The sequence below is a fragment of the Dermacentor albipictus genome, chromosome 1 (genome assembly GCF_038994185.2).
Source record: "Dermacentor albipictus isolate Rhodes 1998 colony chromosome 1, USDA_Dalb.pri_finalv2, whole genome shotgun sequence".
Lineage (NCBI taxonomy): Eukaryota > Metazoa > Arthropoda > Arachnida > Ixodida > Ixodidae > Dermacentor > Dermacentor albipictus.
In genome coordinates, this window is record NC_091821.1 from 176,295,884 (window position 1) to 176,315,679 (window position 19,796).

Sequence of the window (19,796 nt, forward strand, 5' to 3'; positions counted from 1 at the left end):
TGGTCTAGTCAGTCAGTCATAAAACTTTATTCTTTATTCAATGATTACCCCGCTTAGCCCGAAGGTGCTATAGCAGAGGGGTTACAATGTCGAAAAAAACACATCTTCATTGACACAGCACACTTGCTGACTTCATAGGCGATTCCATTCGCTAATGGAACGAACAAAAAAGGAATTAGCATAAATATTAGTGCTAGTGTGGTATTCTGAAATCTTGAGTCGATGATCAGTACGTGCAGAGACATAATGAGGCCTGTGTAAGTATATTGCCTTTCGTATGCGGGTTTTACCATGAAATTTTTGATAAAGCATTCTCAGTCTCAATTTTTTTCGGCAAGAGGAAAAAATTTCCCATCGTATTTCATTTTTTATATTGGTACAGCTATCGGTTCTCGAATACCGCCATAAGACAAATCTTGTTGCTCTATTCTGGAGTTTTTCAAGTTTATCACTTAGTGCTTTTTGCCAAGGGTCCCACATGGCACAAGCATATTCGAGCATTGGTCGAACGTATGTTAGGTAAGCAGTTGATTTCAAACAAGGCGGCGCGTGTCTCAGATTTCGCTGTATAAATTTTAAGGTCCTGGCGGCCTTAGCAACCACTGTATCAACCTTAGCATCCCATGAACAGTCGGCTGAGAATGTAACACATAAGTATTTGTAGTGAAATTGTTGCTTCACTGTGTTATTGCTGATGACATACTCAGAGGTTAGCCTGTGTTTCTTACGTGTAAAAGTAACATGAACGCATTTTTTAGTATTTAAGTTCATTTTCCATCTTCAACACCATTCAAGAACATATAAGTCACCTTGTAGCAGGGCAACATCATCTTCTTTTCTAATTTTCTGCACAAGACGCAGTCATAGGCAAACAACCGTATACTATAGAACTAATTCCTGAACAAATGTCATTTATATATATTAAAATTATTATATATTATCGGTACTGCGAGTGATGGGTTCTGCGACCCCACCAGATGGTAATCAGTCGGCACTGAAGGCGACCTCTTGGGCTCGTGCTATGGCCTTGCTAGCTCTGCTCTGGCGGTCCACTAAACTACGTAACAGAGCATGTACCAAGAGAAGGCAACCGCACTTTTAGGCAGCAGAAAATCACATGGGCTGATGAGATTAATTAATTTGCAGCTACGTGCAAAGTGCGCGTGCTGTCTGCTCTCTAACGATTCCACTCTCTACCAATGCTAAATGCAGCGATGCCACCATCCCCACTCCCCTCCCCCCCTTTTTTTTAAGGCGGACCAGAACCATCAATCGCGTACTCATTATTTCTTTTGCCTGCATTTTACTACATGCCTGGGGTGTCACTTGACTTCTTGTCTTCGCTGCTTCTTCTTTTATCTTTACTATGTTCGTCTGGCGCACTGCAGCACGCACCGTGCGGCTGTTCCATGAGGCATTCGATCCCTCTGGAGCACACCTCGAGCACATCGTTGTTAGGGTCCTTCTAGATAAGTCGCGGAGCTTGGAACGAAAAGCGTGCCAAAACCTATCGCCAGGGATATCAGTTAGCGGTGCACCATTGAAGCGCGACTAGGTGAGGGAGCGACAAACACTGGAACTAGAAAACCTATGTGCAAAAGAAAATGTTCAAAAATTTTTAATCAGAATACTAGCATACGAGTAAATTTTCTGTTTCAGATATTTTTCCTGCACTAAGAGAACAACTGTTAATTTTTTTCTATTTCACCAATTGATTCATCCTTTCTTTGCAACCCCTACCCACGAGTGATTCTGGCGCAAGCCAGCTATTACGTCGTGAGGGATGGCGTTGCTCGCTTGAACGCGGCCGTTTCGTCCGAGTTTCTTTGTTATTATTATTATTATTTCCTTGCGTGTTTCTTCCAAGTGTGGCGTGCGCTTCACTTCAAATTTTGCGTGACCGAGCGCACTGCATACGTTGGCGAAAGGTGTAAGTGCAGGTTTTTTGTTATCGTGCAAGTTCACGCTGCGGCATCCGACGCGATTGTCTCGTTGTAACGGTAAACGTGGAGCGCCCCGCGAAGAAACGTCGCGCTATGTTCGTTTACTCTCCGTAACACAGGCTCTGAATGTCCGACGGGCAGCAAAATTAGTAAGTCGAATCTTTTCTAAATGATAATGTGGGGCAATGTTGTCTTGTCTGATAACTGTGGTATATGAATACATGGTGTGGCACGGAATGGCAAATGATTCTGTGAAAAGGATTCGCATAGGTTGCTATGCATATGACTGTGTGCTGGCCATAGTACTTTTCATCATTGAAACATGTCTTATTAGGTCAGTTATATTGGCTGCATTATTCAAGACGAATAAAAGTGAAGTTGATTTTGAAAGCTCTTTGGCAGTGTCATTTATTTCCATCCTATTCGCTCACCTTCCTAAGGAAGCTACTGGAGCAATAGCCGTCAATAACAGCCTAATTACGTTCACATTAAGACGTACGCCACTCCTAATGGTTAATGGACACACTGGCGTTTCAGCTGAGGCGAGTGGCAAGCTCTCCTCAGCCTCAAAAGAAGAATAACTGCGGTCGTAGCGTCCGTAATGCCGGACGCTAAAGAAATTCCAACATTAGCGCCAAGCAGCGTAAGATATTGACGTCACTTCCATTTCCGGTTGTGACGTCACTTTCTTCTTTTTCATTTTTTGCCTGCTGTTTGTTGTCCCCACGATACGTAGATGGCGACGGTTACAACGAGCCCCATTTTCTTGACATCTGGGCTTCTATGGAATCTTCGCTACCAGTTTACATATACCTTGCCCTGATAAATCTTGGAATGCCGGCTTATACGGCCTTCACACCAGAAGACGACAAAACCGGGCACCACTGCAGCTGCTTCGTTGAAGTGATTTAGTTGAACGACTCCCGCGTCCCCCATCCTTTTTAATGCGAAAGCATTATACGCCCCATTACGCGAAAATCCAGCGTTGTCGTTGGCGCCGTGACTGAAAGATGGTATGGCCGATGGTGCGACGAGTAGAAGCACGTCAAAAACGCCCGAATTGACGTGATAATTGCCGGGTAGGTTTCTGTAAACGAAGTCGATTAATGTAATTGAAAAGAACATTTGGTACATTTCGGCATGGGTGGGAACCGAACCCGGGTCTCCGGGGTGTGAGACGAGTCCGCTTCCCCGACGCCACGACGGCTCCACGGTTACGGTTGACTAAAGTTGTGCCTATAGTGCGTACGTCATTGCATACGTCGTGTCTCTGTCTCCATCACTGTCTCCCACGTGTCACTTGCGGTTCGAATTTCATCGGTGCTGTGTCTGCTGCGATGCACTCTGAGACGTCTACCTCAGCGGCATCTGTGAAACGTGGTCGCCCACGTAAGCGCGCCGCAGAAGACAAAGCAAGGGAACACAAAAAGGAATGCGAAAAAGAAATGCCACTCGTATTTGTAAAATATTCGCGTAGAAAGCTGATTACATGATGACACAACATACCAATCGCCTATTTGATATTCTGTTCTTAAGTAATTAGTTTTTTTTTTTTGCTATCTCTCCCTCCCCCCCCTTTTTTTTTCTCGCTCTAATACCAATACCGTTGTTGTTCGGCCCTACAAGTAAATAGACTTGGACCCCGCAATCAGTTCCACGCGCAGATTGCCGTATACTCATGGTCGATTCTTCCTTTACTGACAACCTTATTATATCTTTGTGCTGTTTCGCTATGCAATTTGCGTCTGATGCCACGCATACACGCTGGGAAATCTGTTCTACATCTTGTAGTTCTTTCACTGGGGGCTTTCTCTGCAGTGCGTAGGCGGCACATGGCGGCACGCGAAAGTAAGGCAAATAGCAACGGCTATCGCTTTATAACGTTTATTTGACCACCCTTTTTCTTTCATGATCTTGCTTTCACTATCGCCCGATGTTGCTCATTTCCTCAACGTTGTACGGGTATCTAAGGCTCTTTTAACGCAAACGTTTTGCTACGTTTACCCGCTCGTCGTCTCCCGGGCATTAATGCCATAGCATAGACCTCTATTGCCTCGTGGCTACAGCAAAGACTTGGACAAACAACCTAACACGACAACGAAGAACCTGAGCCGGGTTCGTGGCAAATATCTGCTCGTAGTAAGGCGCATGGAGGAGGCCGCCAGTGTTTCCGGCGTCTTTCTTCATAGCATCGCTTGACAGCGCGCAATGCTGCGCAAACAGCGTTCCTTGCGCTTCCCGAGGGAGGACGGCATTCCGGTGAGCGAAGACACGTGTTTATCGTTCCGCACAAAAAAAGGGGGAAAAAAACGAAGAAAGTAGCGCGCTATGGGTGTCCCAATTTTCAGCAAAGGACAGTAAAGATAAACGTTAAGAGAAAGCGTGACATCTTTGGCTCTGAATGTGGCTGCGTGTTAAACTCGTATCGCTCAAGACGTTGACAGGTTTCACTTTTTTTTTCCTTCATTCAATGTCATCGAAGCTCTTATGATGGTGAAACAAGGCAGGTCCGACGTATCTTTTTTTTCCTTTTTGTGTGTGTGTGTTGCAGCAGTTTCGTTTCTGAACAACGTACATGATGACTTTTTTTCTGTGTTCTATCGCTCGTTTGCTGTCAAAGGCACTAAATGAAACTTTCACAACGCGTGCCTCGGAGTGTGCTAAAAGATTGCGAGCATGGTAGCAACACAAGTACACACCTCGTATTATGCTGATATCAATGTCTTTTTCATCCCTTCGCAAATTTTGATGGTGCCTTTATTTTTTTTATTTTCTGTCTTTTTAATGGATAGCATGACACAAATAATGACTGGGTTGTCGGCATTGTACCCGGGTTCGTAACGTAGGCAGATACTGGAGGCAGTGTACCCAAAGGTGTCGTGGTGCTGATACCGATACCAGTGAAGAGAATACGTCCCCGCAAGGGTTTTAATGCCATAGCATTTTATAGGATTTTATGGATCTGAACTCGGTCTTCAGCAATATGGAAGGAGATATGTCCTCGGAGATCGCTCGGAAAGGCCGACGTTCTGCAAAGAACGTAAATATGATGATGATGATGATGATGATGATGATGATGATGATGATTGTGATGTCTTGGGTTGAGCAGCAGGTGTGTTGAGAGCAGCATACCGTTGGGAAGGAGCAGCAGCGAAGTGCTGTGACATAGTGAGGCACGTGACTGAAGGAGCGGCAGCGGTTGCGAGGCGTACGGCGGCCGATTAGAATTGCACGGTGCTCTCCACCGCACTGTGCTGTATGGAAGTGCTTGCAACAAAGCAAGAGCCACGGTTCGCATAGGTATAAGTACGCATTGTCATAATATATGGTACGCGGGAGTGCGAAGCCTAAACATATGAAGACAGTGCGCCGTGCGGTGGCGAAGAGGACCATCATCATCATCGACACCGATTTGGGAGCGCCGGCAGTGGCGCCTCAAAAAGCGTGGCGCGAGAGTGTGGCCCGTGGCCTGTGGCGTGAACAGTGCGCGAGGTTCGTCGGTCGACGAAAAGCAGCTTCCTCGCTGGGCGTCTGGCCCATAGGAGCTATCGCCGACCACGCCAATACGCCACACCTGAAGCAACACTGTCGCCCGCTGGGAGGCTACCTCGCCCCGCTCTTCCGCTGGGCACTGGTCCAGGAGGGCTGGCGGTCCGGAACCAGGGCACTCGAGCGTTCGGGTGAGCGGCCACAGGGCTACCCCGCCAGCTGTGGACGCGACCCGGTGACTGCGGCCGGCTACCTGAGCGCCGCGAGGCGGTCCAACCCGGCCGTCCAACCCGGCCATCCGACCCGGCCGACCGTCCCGGCCGTCCGACCCAGCTGTCCGACCCGGCCGTCCAACCCGGCTGTCCGACCCAGCCGACCGTCCCGGCCGTCCGACCCAGCTGTCCGACCCGGCCGTCCTACACTGTTGTCCGACCCCGCTGGCCGGCATCGGTTCAACGAGGTCTAAGACACGGCGACACAAGCTGCCGCCGGAACTGTAGGCCGATCGTAATCCACCGATACATATAGTGCATGTCGCCTATGAGGCATTTTGGGACATTGTGACGCGTGTGTGCCATTATCCGTGTTATGTATGTAAATACATGTCTGATGTGTGTTTTTGCTTTGGCGTGATGCTTCTCCCTTTTTCTGGAGTGATCCGGCCCAATAACATCACAAACTGGCGAGCCTGCCAGGATTCACTCGTAAATACAGTGAAAGGGGGCAGTTTCGCTTGAGCGCAGACACACATTAGTAGACGGCACCATGGATTTAGAGAAAATCACAGCTATAGGACTCCAAATAGGATTGTCAGGCGCAGAACTTCGCAGATGGATTGAGGCCGAACAGGCAAAACAAAGGGACGAGAGAGCTGCGGAGCGAGAGGCAATCAAGGAAGCTGCTGAATTAGCGCGCTTAGCTGACGAGAGGCAGCGTGAGATCCTCCAGCTAAAGCTGCAGCTTCAGGAAGGAGCTCGGAATGTGCCGGCAGCGGCTTCTGAACTTTTGACTGCGCCCAGCACCTCCTCGTCATCCCTCCATCCACAGAAGTTACTTCCTTTGTTCGACGAGAAACGCGATGACTTACACGCGTATATACAGCGATTTGAGCGCGTAGCAACAGGGCAGGACTGGCCACAAGAAAAATGGGCTCTTGCTTTGAGCATGTGTCTGACTGGAGAAGCGTTAACTGTGATCGGTCGGATGACTGCCACCGATTCATTAGATTACCCAAAGGTAAAGAAAGCTTTGCTACAAAGGTTTCAATTCACGGCTCAAGGCTACCAAGAGAAGTTTCGTAAAGCACGAGCCGTAGAGGGCGAAACTGGAAGACAGTTAGCAGCAAGAATTTCAGCCTATTTTGACCATTGGATTGAGATGGCTAATGTGCCTAAAACATATGAAGGTCTACGAGATCACATGATCTCTGAACAGTTTCTGCGTTGTTGTGAGCCAAAGCTAGTCATTTTCTTGAAGGAGCGAGAGTGCAAATCCCTTGACGAACTTGCTAGCTTGACGGATCGCTTTCTTGAGGCGCAGAACTGGACAAACCTAGGAAAGGGTCCCGATAACACAAAGTATTCTGGTGGAAAAGACATTGAAACTCCCAGGAAACCGCAACTTATGTGCACCCTTTGTCATCGGTTTGGACATTTGGCTCCTGACTGCCGTGCCCCACCTAAGCGTATGCTGAAGTGTGAGTTGTGCGACAGAACGGGACACACAGCTGAAAATTGCCGAACTCGGTACGGGGACAACAAACCAAGTTCTGCGTGTGCATTCACCGAATCTCGACCAGTCCGGACTCGTCCAGTGAAAGAATCAAAGCATCCAGGAAAGAAGACTCGCCAATCAAGTGACAGCGAGGAAAAGAACCCTGGGACTGCTGTACCTTTCCTCATCGACGGGATGCCAGTGGTTGAAGGCCGGCTGCTGGGAAGAAGTGTTCGTGTATTACGAGACACCGGTTGTAATACTGCAATTGTCAGACGGGAACTCGTTCCAGAGGTGTATATGACGGGAAGAACGAGCAACGTTGTTCTTCTGGACGGCTCAACAAGCCACCTACCTGAAGCTGTCGTACAACTGAACACGCCGTACTTTACAGGAGAATTAACCATGGCATGTATGGACGAGCCCCTCTACGACGTAATTCTGGGAAATCTTCCAGGCGTCAGAGGACCATACGATCCGGACTATGACTGGAAGCACCCCGCTGCTCCCAACGCTGAGTCGTCGTCGATAGGGATGAAGCGTAATAAGGCGCCTAGGAAGCCTCACCATGTATCGAGCGTGGCTGAAGCAAAAATGGAAGAACAAGAACAAGGCAAGATTCGTCCCTTGTGCGTTCCAACGATTGTCTTACGTGACGTAACAAAAGACCAACTCATTGAAGAACAGCGCAAAGACCCGACGCTGAAACATAGTTTCGCCAAAGTGAGCAAGTCGTTTAATTCTGGAAAGGGGCACAGCTACGAATTTGTCGAAGAAAAAGGATTGCTGTATCGCCTTTACCACCTGGCCACTGGCAGAACCTTTAAGCAGGTGGTCATACCAAAAGCATTTAGATCTGGCATATTAGAAGTGGCACATGAGAGCATCATGGCAGGACACCAAGGTATCAAGAGGACAACTGATCGCGTCCTACAAGAATTCTATTGGCCAGATGTACACGGAGACGTCAAACGCTTCGTGAAGTCGTGCGACCAATGCCAAAGGACAACCCCTAAAGGGAAAGTAGGAGTCGCTCCTCTGGGCAACATGCCTTTGATCCATACACCTTTTGAAAGGGTCGCTGTTGATTTAATCGGGGCATTTTCACCAAAGTCGGACCGTGGGAACCGATACGTTCTTACGCTAATCGACTTTGCGACTCGTTATCCAGATGCTGTGGCACTCCCTGCAATCGACGCAGTTCATGTTGCAGAAGCGCTGATCGAGATCTTTTCTCGCGTCGGCTTGCCAAAAGAAATAGTCACGGACCAAGGAGCAAGCTTTACCTCAGAATTAATGAAAGAGGTGAGTCGATTGCTCTCAGTAAAGCTACTCAAGACGACACCCTACCATGCGATGGCGAACGGTCTCGTCGAGAAGTTTAACGGCACTCTAAAGATGATGCTAAAGAGAATGTGCCAAGAGAGACCGCGATCTTGGGACAGATACCTTGCTCCTCTGCTTTTTGCCTATAGAGAAGTGCCGCAGGCAAGCCTCGGATTCTCTCCCTTTCAGCTCATTTACGGCCGGCACGTTCGAGGACCGTTGACGGTATTACGAGAACTGTGGACGAACGAGGAATTGGATGGAGAAACGCGAACGACATACACTTATGTCTTTGATTTGCGCAATCGCCTAGAGGAAACATGCAAGATTGCACATGATCAGCTAGAGAAAGCTCGCGACAAACAAAAAACTTACTATGACAGGAAAAGTCGCCCAAGGAAATTATATCCAGGCGACAAAGTGCTAATTTTGTTGCCAACTGACTCGAACAAGCTTTTAATGCAATGGAAAGGACCATTTCAGGTTAAGGAACGGAAAAATGACGTTGATTATGTAATTGGAGTTTCTGGAAAGAACAAGATCTTTCATATAAATATGCTCAAGAAGTACGAGGAGCGGAAACCTGCACAACCACACCAAGTCTCTGTTGTTGCAGAGATCAACGAAAGGTCATCCGAAGGTGACACCAGGGAAGAGGACGAAGTGAAGCAAATGCCTGTCTTGAGCCTTCATCGAACACAGTTTTCTACTGACGTTAAGTTGGCAACAAATCTTACGGATGAACAAACTCAGGAAATACAGGAGTTATTTGAAATGTATGCAGACATTTTCTCTGACATACCTGGGAAAACTGCGCTCTTCGAATGTTCGCTTCGTCTAACCACTGATAAACCAGTGCACGTTCCGCAGTGCCCTACTTGAGTCGCGCGTAATCACATGTTATATAACAAAATGTGATTGGACTATGCGTCCACTCAAGAGCTTAATCTTATTTGAAAGCGAACAGACCTGTGCTATTTAACTGAGCGGAATGCCCTGTGAACTATGTGTCATGTGCCCAAATGAACAATTGGACAACCGTACGTGACAATTTTCCCTTTCTGTTTCTCATCCCGCGTCCTTGTGTTAGAATAGTTGCGAACAACTTTCTCGAAAAGGGGGGTATTGTCATAATATATGGTACGCGGGAGTGCGAAGCCTAAACATATGAAGACAGTGCGCCGTGCGGTGGCGAAGAGGACCATCATCATCATCGACACCGATTTGGGAGCGCCGGCAGTGGCGCCTCAAAAAGCGTGGCGCGAGAGTGTGGCCCGTGGCCTGTGGCGTGAACAGTGCGCGAGGTTCGTCGGTCGACGAAAAGCAGCTTCCTCGCTGGGCGTCTGGCCCATAGGAGCTATCGCCGACCACGCCAATACGCCACACCTGAAGCAACACTGTCGCCCGCTGGGAGGCTACCTCGCCCCGCTCTTCCGCTGGGCACTGGTCCAGGAGGGCTGGCGGTCCGGAACCAGGGCACTCGAGCGTTCGGGTGAGCGGCCACAGGGCTACCCCGCCAGCTGTGGACGCGACCCGGTGACTGCGGCCGGCTACCTGAGCGCCGCGAGGCGGTCCGACCCGGCCGTCCAACCCGGCCATCCGACCCGGCCATCCGACCCGGCCGACCGTCCCGGCCGTCCGACCCAGCTGTCCGACCCGGCCGTCCAACCCGGCTGTCCGACCCAGCCGACCGTCTCGGCCGTCCGACCCAGCTGTCCGACCCGGCCGTCCTACACTGTTGTCCGACCCCGCTGGCCGGCATCGGTTCAACGAGGTCTAAGACACGGCGACACAAGCTGCCGCCGGAACTGTAGGCCGATCGTAATCCACCGATACATATAGTGCATGTCGCCTATGAGGCATTTTGGGACATTGTGACGCGTGTGTGCCATTATCCGTGTTATGTATGTAAATACATGTCTGATGTGTGTTTTTGCTTTGGCGTGCTGCTTCTCCCTTTTTCTGGAGTGATCCGGCCCAATAACATCACACGCATGCGTGACTACGTAGCCATAGGTATGGTCAAATTGTAGTAGTGAGTTCCATATGCTATAGCTGCAGGGCATATGTATCTTGTTTAAGAGCAAATTACCAACTAAAAGCGGTCGTGCCATTTTGTTTCCGTTCGCCATAAGTGACGTGGTAGACTCGTGGGCAGCATCCGTTACAGTACCAGCGGATTATAATGTCATAATAACACGCAAATCGACTATGAAATAAGACGTTGTCACGTCAACGTCGACAGATAGTCGTCGAATTATAGAAGTGATGTCGCATTACTCATCTAAGTGAAGCATTAAGGCGTTCTCATATTTTTTTTGGCGGCCGGGGTGTTGCGTATTGGGCACGATGGCGATTAAATAATGATAATAATAATAATAATAATAATAATAATAATAATAATAATAATAATAATAATAATAATAATAATGATTATTATTATTATTATTATTATTATTATTATTATTATTATAATAATAATAAACGTAGTGGGGCGCAATATTATTATTATTATTGTTGTTGTTGTTGTTGTTGTTGTTGTTGTTGTTGTTGTTGTCGCCACCATCAAGAGAAGCACCTTAACGTAGCTTCATGAATGTAAGGACATATTGGGACGACGCATTAAACCACTACCTGTGTCATGAGGGTTACATTTCTTCTGATACTTTTACGCCAGTAGAGAAGTTGAACACACGTGTTCACGGCTGTTATTACCCCGCGGAATAAAAGTTCGTTAAAGACAGCGTCGCAAGACGTCGGCGCCACTACTCCTACTGCTGCTGTGCTGATGTCACGAACGGCGAATCAGTACAATCAATAATCAAATGAAGGCTGCCCATTATATTGGTTCCAAGCTACTCCCCGCACAACAGAAGTACTTAGTGTTACTATCAACAGCACTAAGGAGAAGAAATGAGACCGTATGCCATGAAACATCATCGAAACAAGCTCTTGAAATAAAACTGGAGTTTTTTTCCTAGCAGGCCTGTACTGGCACACAGGTGCACAGAGACAGCAAACAGAACCATACTAACTTTATAATGCATGTTCCTGAGCTAGTCAGCACTCTCGGTTCAGTTCAGCATTCTTTTTATAGAACAGCTCTTAGGCATCCGTTACTGTGTTTCGCGTCGGCGTCGTCCCTCGGCGTCCTCCCTTGGCGTAACCGAGCGAAAGAGCACAACGATGGATGAAAGAGTGAACGCGGAGCGCAGCGGGAGATAAAAGACGGCGATAGAGTAAAGAGAGCGCAAGGAGGACAGCGGAGGAGGAGGGTATGGCGAAACGTGAGAAGAAAAACGTAGTGGGGCGCAAGACGGACTCTGTGGCGACGACCGCTACGAGATGGCGCCAGAGTGGCGCGCCGTCGTCTGTTCACCGATGACGCGATCAATAAGGCATACGGCGAGCGCGTCCACCTAACCATATATCGAAACAAAGCGCTGCATGAGCGGAGGTCTGTCTGCGGCGGCTGCTGTTAATCGCGCCCACGCACTGCCTCTCACGATATCCCTATCAGCGAGGCAGTAGCGCCACACCTCGTTCCGTTTGCAATGTGCCGCATGAGATAGATTGTCCGCGCCAGCCAATATATCGTGAAATGAAAACACGTATAGAGCTGCGCTCAAATTTCGCATTAAGGAGCACCGTAATCGATGTTGAATTTTCTTATTCACATAAACACAAATGATACATGACTATGGTTAAGCAGGAAAAAGGGCTCATGGGAAGATAGACATGAATTGGTCAACAGTGACAAACAAGGGAAGCCTCCACCCGGAACCACGATTGTAACAATGCAATGAGCCTGTTCATGAATAACTATGTTTAGTGATATATAAGTGCTCGTAGCAAATTCGTTCGTTATACAAATAAAGAAGAGGATACAAGATAAAGAAGAAGAGGAGATCGCAGGCGCAAGCAGGATCGTCAACGTAGTGCGCGAGAGAGGCACTACACGTGAACTAGTGCTCTTCACTGCCAACCTTTTGACTCTACAGCCTTCGAAAAATAAACCTCCTTTCAATTAGTGGAGGTTCCGTGTTTCAACAACGCCACCCTGGAACTCCGATCCCGTACGCTACAGTCTACCATGCCAGCCGATGCGGCCCAGCAGACGCCACCACAACCGGCCGTCACTTGCTCCGGCACGCTTCGCCAAATAAACCTTGCGGTGTTCAGTGGCATGGACGACCATGATGTCGAGGACTGACTCTAGTCGTACGAGAGGGTAAGCGCGCACAACCGATGGGATGATGCCACAAAGCTGAGTGATCTAATTTTTCGGACGGGGAAAACGTATGCCATAAGAACCACGAAGCGGACTTTTAGACCAGGTCCGCTTTCAAGGCGTCGTTCTCGGACCTCTTCGGCCACCCTGTGGCCCGGAAGCTGCGCGCCGAACAAAGTTCGCGCATTCGGGCACTACATCCAGATCAAACGTTTACCAGCTACATCGTGGACGTCGTCGACCTCTGTCAGCGTGTCGAGGCTTCTATTACTGAGGCTGCTACCATTCAACACATAATGAACGGTATCGACGATGACGTCTTTCATAAGCTCATTGCGAAGTCCCGTCGCCCTGTGTGAGAAATTGTGACTTTGTATCATAGTTATGACGCATCGCGGAATCACCGAACTCTGACACGGCGTCCTTACCAGCGCGACGAGCCACTCGCGGGGCTGGCAGTCGTCCCTGAACACTGATCGGTCTTCGTGCAAATCAAAGCACCCGTGCTGGGCAAGGTGGCTCAACGGCTGTCGTTCGTGCCGTAAACTCAGTAGCAGCAGCAGTAGCAGCAGAATACCACCTTTTTGGCTCCTATGCTCCGACATGTGAATCGAGAGATCGGTGAGGGCCTACCGTTGCCCGTTCAGCAGCAGCTTGTCGCCGCGATCCTGGGTTACGCCGAAGCACCGAAGCGGCAGCGACCACAAATGTACTTACCGTTTCACCAAATGCCGCATACGACAGCCCCTTCCTCGTCCGTTGCTTGGCATGGTACCGTTGCCGTGAATCATTGGCGTACGCACAGTAACCAGCCTATCTGTTTTGCGTGCAGTGGCCCCAGCCACATCGACCGACACTGCTGTCGTCGCGATGCAACGGTGCTGACGCTAGTCAGGTCAGCCAACCCACTGCATGAACCAACCCCATTCACGCTGCGACTCTTACGATCCGTCATCAAGTATGCCCTGATATGCCCTCGAATGGCCATCCACCTTCTTGTCCCGTCGCTCACCTTTGCCGTTTCACCGCTCTTTGTCTCCAATGCGTCGTCGTAATGCCTCTGGAGAAGACAAAAACTGACCGCCGCATTTCCTGAGGCAAGAACTGCGCTGCTGTCGAAACGCCAAGTACTCACCCTTTTCTGTCGAACGTCGTCGAACGCCGTCGTCGAAGAGCGGGCGAAAGGGAACAGCTGCTGCCGCGATAGCGCGCAAGGTGCTGCGTGAGTGGAGAAGGCATCCCCGAGACGCCACGTCACCCTCACTCTCGGAAGCTTGTGTTATCCGTGCTTTCCTTGACCGCGCAAGCTCTCGCCCGCCTTCTATATACTGCGCCCAGGTAAGGCCAAATCAAAACGGCGCCAAGCGTCGCACCGCGTTCGCTCGCCCGCCAGGGGTGGTGCCGTGCAACTTTATGCACAATAAAACTAGAATATAGTGATCAGACCTCTTCTGCGCCAGCCGCAACCACTTCGAAATTGTTATAGTTTTATAAAGTCAGTGTGCATACAATGCGCTCGGCCGCATCCTTCATCCTTCATGTTACTGTATGCGCACCATTCAGGCCAACGACCTCGATCTGTGCAACTTGTTTGCGCAAGATTATTTTTATAAAGCGGGCTGTTTAATAGAAACCGAAGCTCTTCTTTCATGGCATGCTTGTATTAGTGTAACCTCTTTCATGTGCCCTCTCGTCTTGCAACGGTAAAACGAAATGCTTTCGACACGATGACATAGCGCTATGACGCGTCTTCAGGTGCAGCAGTCTATCTACTTTAATTCCCGACTCACAAAACCTTATACCATAGAAATGAAATACGTTGGGTGACTAAGTTAAGCTGGTGACGATGACTGAAAAGAAAACTAAGTGGTGGTGCTTCCAACTCAGGGCATCTTTCAATAAGTATGCTTTCTATATATGCTGTTCCCGTGGTGATATTTCGCTTTTTCATTTATATGTCATTAAATGCCGTTCATCGTAACTCCCTACGTAGACGCGGAAGAATTTTTTTCAGCTTTCAGATGCAGTCTTGGTTAGTTTTTATCTTTATCGTTTCAAGCTTTGAACAGCGAACTCCAGTCTTTGAGCTTGAACTAATCGCATCGGCTTCTGTCTTCTTGTGGGTGCGTGGTTTTTTTTTTTTCTCTCCCTGCCTTACCATCATAAACGACTTGTTTATGTAGCAAACAGAAAGATAAACAACCTTCCCGTCTTCTACGCTGATATTACGAGAACCAAGACTAGTCTATTCAGGTGCGCCGTCCAACGGGCCCGACGCCATTACGGCTCCGCTCGGCCGTCCGGTTTCCAGTTTTTGAGCTCGGTTTAAAATAAAACATGATACTCGTCATGCATACGCTTCTTTCTTCGATACAGATTGTGGCCTGCCGAGTATATAACGTGTAATGAGGCACTTGGGCTGTTTTCGAAATGTCTCTTTGTTTATTGCTTTGTCTGTATACTTGCAAAGCTAAATATATTACTACCCTTTTTTTTCTGTTGATTTACCGAGCGGTGACACTCTGCCACTCTCTGAAATCACGAACGAACCTCCAGAGTTTTATTTTACGTCTCATACTATCCTAAGCACAGGAGCGAAACAAGATTCTCTTTCTTGCTCAAGAGAGTGCGTGATGGCATTGAAATTGCGGCTATTTGATACTGTCCTTGTTGAAATGCCCAAACACGTATAGAGTTACACAGAGTTTCTTGAAATGTATTTTATTGTGAACCCTGCGTTCAGTATAGGACTACACAGTGCAACTGCCCTAAGCAAGATTACCTTTGGTAAATAAGTTACTTGTACAACACTGGATAGGCATACTTTTCTTCGCCAAGGCAAGGATTATGGCAGATTGCTAAATATTGCTGCTTCCGATCCTTGGAAGCGACAATATTTATTCTGTACGGGAACGATACTGTTGAAACGTTGAGTCTTGGGTCTGCTCCTGTGAAGAATACATATGCACGGTGTCCGTTGTGCCACATGTAGGGACTCGGTGCGTTCCCAACTGGTGCTCGCCTTTTATCTCGCTGTGTTCATTTCTGAATAAGACAGTATGCTGTACAAATTTTACCCTATGACGTTGCTTCATCTTTTACTTCAATAAATTTTTGTCGTTATTTTAACTACTATGCGGAAAGGGCTAGCCGTCACCATTATAAGGTGACTACATTGCTTTCTTTTATTTTAATTTCAATAAAACAAGTTGCAGTTTCGCCTGATAGGAGAACCATCGGTTGCAGAAGCTGCAGCTCCCTATGCCGATTTGAACTCTGTCATGTATGTGCCGTTGAACCGGTATAGGAATGGACCTAGTTTGTGACTCTGAGGCAGCTCTTAATAATCTCCACTCTGCTTTACGTCACAAAACATACGAGTAGATGGTACACATCATAAGAGAAGTTAACCATCAGGCTTTAAAAATAGGGCACGGCATCATTTTTCAATGGCTCCCGAGTCATTGTGGCATCGTCGGCAACGATTTCCCTATCAAGGCTTTGTGGTCTGCCCAGAAGGACGACCAGACACTTATAAATAACTTGGCGAGGACGGAAGCTGCATTGAACCTTTGTCTTCGTGGCCATATTTCAATTCAATTGGCCATATTGTGTGCGCCTGCCCGCAGTTCAGTCCACAGAGGGCATGCCTTAGCCACGAACTTGACCAACTGGACGACCAACCGCTATCCGAAAAAAGAATTCTGCAACATCGAAAGGACCTACCGTCACAGAAGAAGGCCGTGCAAGCGCTTTTACGCTTCTTGCGCTCTATACCGGCCTGTGTGAACGACTTTAACTGGAACGCCTTTTATGTATGTGTCTCCATGTGTGCGCGTTCCTTTTTTTTGCGTTTTCCTCTTTGTCTTCTTTCTAACCCCTATCCCCCATCCCCAGTGTAGGGTAGCAAACCGGAGACTCATATCTGGTTAACCTCCCTACCTTTCCTCTTCATTCTCTCTCTCTCTCTCTTGTCTTCGTGCTCAGATAAAGACAATCTCAATAACAAAATGGGCCTCTGACGCAGTGAAGTTTTCTGGGTGTCTCCAATTGCCGCCTGCCTTACCGGGACCCTTAACTACGGCTGCAAGCGCCAGCTATCCTCTCCTGCTGCGAAACAATACTGCTGTGCCGCGTATGGCTGAGAGTGGCGTTTACAAACGCTTATTACCGCATGATTATGCCCCATAGTTTGACTCGCGACTCCTGTAGGTGTGAGGAAACAATCAAACTCCTGCTGTGTATCTGTCCTCCGTACGAGGTGCAACGCTTCTATTCCCGGACAAATTACAATCAGCTGAACTGCGGGATATATTCTGATTAGAAAATTCTGGGAGCATGGCCACACCAGCGCTGACGTAAAACGCTATTCGCTCACTAGTTCAGTTCTTGATGTGCATTCACCAGAGATACCATTTATAGTCATCGGGTACAAGGTCCGCCGTTTGCGCAGTGCTCACTCTGTCCTTCTTTTCCTCTGTGTGTTCCCCCTTTTCCGTATCCTCTATGTAGGATCGCAAACCGGACGCCCGTCTGGTTGACTTCCCTACCTTTGCTCTCCTTGTTTTCTCTTTCTCTCATTATGTTGCTGTGGCAGCCATTACGTGTGCGTTAAATGTGAAACGCCCAAACAATACCAGAATACTAGCCACCATGACTGCATTAAATGGGTTTTATTTTGTGCAAACCTAATGACGCTCGTCTGCTGATTCGTCACCACCTACTCAAGCAGCATTCAGACCATCGCGTCGCAAATGGAACGTTCCCGTTCCGTATTAGGGGTCGAGGCTTGCCTCGTGGCGTTAGAGTACAACTACTCAAGCTATGGGTTGGCTGTGTGAACGTGTGCGAACGTTTATACAGGCAAGGACGTGTGGCCAGTCCATTTTGTACGTCTTGCGGTTGCTGTGAGACGCTTCAACACCTGATATTGGAGTGTCCCGCTTTCAGTGCGCAGCGCATGTCGCTGGTGAGGGACTGCCACATACTTGGCCTTCGGTGTACGACACTCGACGAATGTTTGTACCCCAGTGGTTGTGCGTCTCAACGTGTTCAGGCTTATCGCGTTCTATTTACTATTCTAGGATTAACTAACTTAGCTTCACGTTTGTAGCTCAGACACTATTTCTTCTATTATGCGAAGCATATTACGAGGGCTCAACCCAGCTCCTCAGGCGCGGCGGTGACCATGAAATCACGTGACACCGTGACGTCACGACAGAGGAGAAGTGGCTTTGGCTCAACTCTTGCAAGACGGGCTGGGTGGGAATCGAACCAGGGTCTCCGGAGTGTGGGACGGAGACGCTACCACTGAGCCACGAGTACAACGCTTCAAAGCGGTACAAAAGCGCCTCTAGTGAATGCGGTGTTGCCTTAGAAACGCGCTGTTTCTAAGGCGTGCGTCTCTTGCTCAGGCGCACATTTCGTTGCCGCGCCGAACGCTGCTTTGCTCGACGCTCACCGCGTCCAATGCGGGGCGCGTAGTCGCTGCCCTGTAGCCCATTGTCTTACACCCCTTGGCGGGTCGACGGGAACGCTGTCGCGTTCCACTCTTGAAGGCGAAGAAGTAATGCATGAGTTGTTTCTTCGTCTAGCCGAACCAAATATAGCCAAGCAACAGCAGTTCACCAGGCTAAACAGTGGTTCAACAACTAAAATAAAGGCTAGTATGCTTCGCATCCTGGGCTTAACCTTACCTAAGCCACAGCCATTTTTTTAACATTCTGTAGTAGCATGACCTGCAGTGACTGGCCCTACTGTGTATGACCTGTACTCTGTTTGTTCTGCTTAACTCTTTGAGGTTTGACCCCCATCTTGCTCTTTCATTAATCTTCTATCCCCTTCTCACTACCTTCCATTTTTATGTTTCTGTCTCCTCCTTTCTGAAGAGTAGGCAGGCGCTATGGCCCTACCGGTGTCAGTTGCCAGCCTGCTCATCGCTTTCCCTTTCCTGTCAAATGTATACACGTTTCCAAACAAATAATAATAATAATAATAATAATAATAATAATAATAATAATAATAATAATAATAATAATAATAATAATAATAATACTTGTCGTATATTTAAAGCTTTAACTGACTTTATTGCGGCGAAAGGTACAACGTCTGAGCGCAGTTTTGCAGCATTAAGAAAGGAAGAAACGAAAGCGAACAGAAAGCGAAAAAAAAGCGAATTTTCATGATAAAGATGTGGTCTTTGGATCTGTTCCTGATATCAAGATTCACTGGTGCCCTCAGACGAACAATGTTCTGGCTGCCAAGCCAGCGGCCATCAACAGCTGTCAACTTGCTTCGTTCGAATGCTATAGATAGGCGTTTTTAACTTGTGGTCCATTGTCTTCTTTTTTTGCGCAGAGCCTCCAGTCATCTCGCACTACGAGTTCCGCAAGGACATGCAGGTTGGCATGCGCATCAAGGTGTTCTGCACTGTGGTCCAAGGTGACCCTCCGTTTCTGTTCACGTGGCTCAAAGACGGCGTGCCGGTAGTGGAAAATGGTGCGCCCAGCTCGCAGGCGGCAATCAACGTGCACAACGAGCGCGATTACAGCATGCTGTCCACCGACAGCCTGCAGCTCGAGCACTCGGGCAACTACACGTGCGTGGTGAAGAATCAGGCGGCAACCACTGCCTACTCTGCGGTGCTTCGTGTGAATGGTACGTAATTCGGTGTACCATTGCGCCGTTGTTCCGCTAGAATTACACGTATCACGAAATGTTGGTGATTTGTATATATATATATATATATATATATATATATATATATATATATATGACGAACAGAATAAGGGAAACCGAAGCGCTAGATCTTCTTGATCACGACCTTATATAGCCAACATACAGTGCAGTCAAGGAAAGCATCAGAGAGATTAGATGTCGTTGACATTGGAATGCATAAAATAATGTACAAAAAGGGAAATGAAAGTGAATGAAAAGGTAACTTGTCGCTAGTGGGAACCGAACCCACAACCTCCGAATTACGCGTACGTTGCATTACCAATTGAGCTACGGCGACGGCTATCAATCTGTTCACTCTGTTAGGTATATATATTAACTAGATCTAGCATATATATGCGGAAAGTACCGAGTTAAAT

General features: G+C 48.1%; 1 protein-coding gene across 9 annotated transcripts in view; it reads left to right on the plus strand.

Moving 5' to 3' along the window:
- Positions 1 to 19,796, plus strand: part of LOC139052546 (cell adhesion molecule Dscam1-like) — a 1,125,159-nt gene that overhangs the window by 839,856 nt on the left and 265,507 nt on the right. For 6 of the 9 annotated variants that reach the window (XM_070529666.1, XM_070529665.1, XM_070529658.1 and 3 more), the window contains one exon: positions 19,060 to 19,359. In XM_070529666.1, coding sequence (XP_070385767.1) covers positions 19,060 to 19,359 — 300 coding nt within the window. Of the gene's footprint in view, positions 1 to 1,787; positions 1,931 to 1,959; positions 2,093 to 13,922; positions 14,041 to 19,059; positions 19,360 to 19,796 lie in introns of those variants that run through there. The other 3 variants (XM_070529667.1, XM_070529673.1, XM_070529675.1) reach the window with 3 other exon arrangements.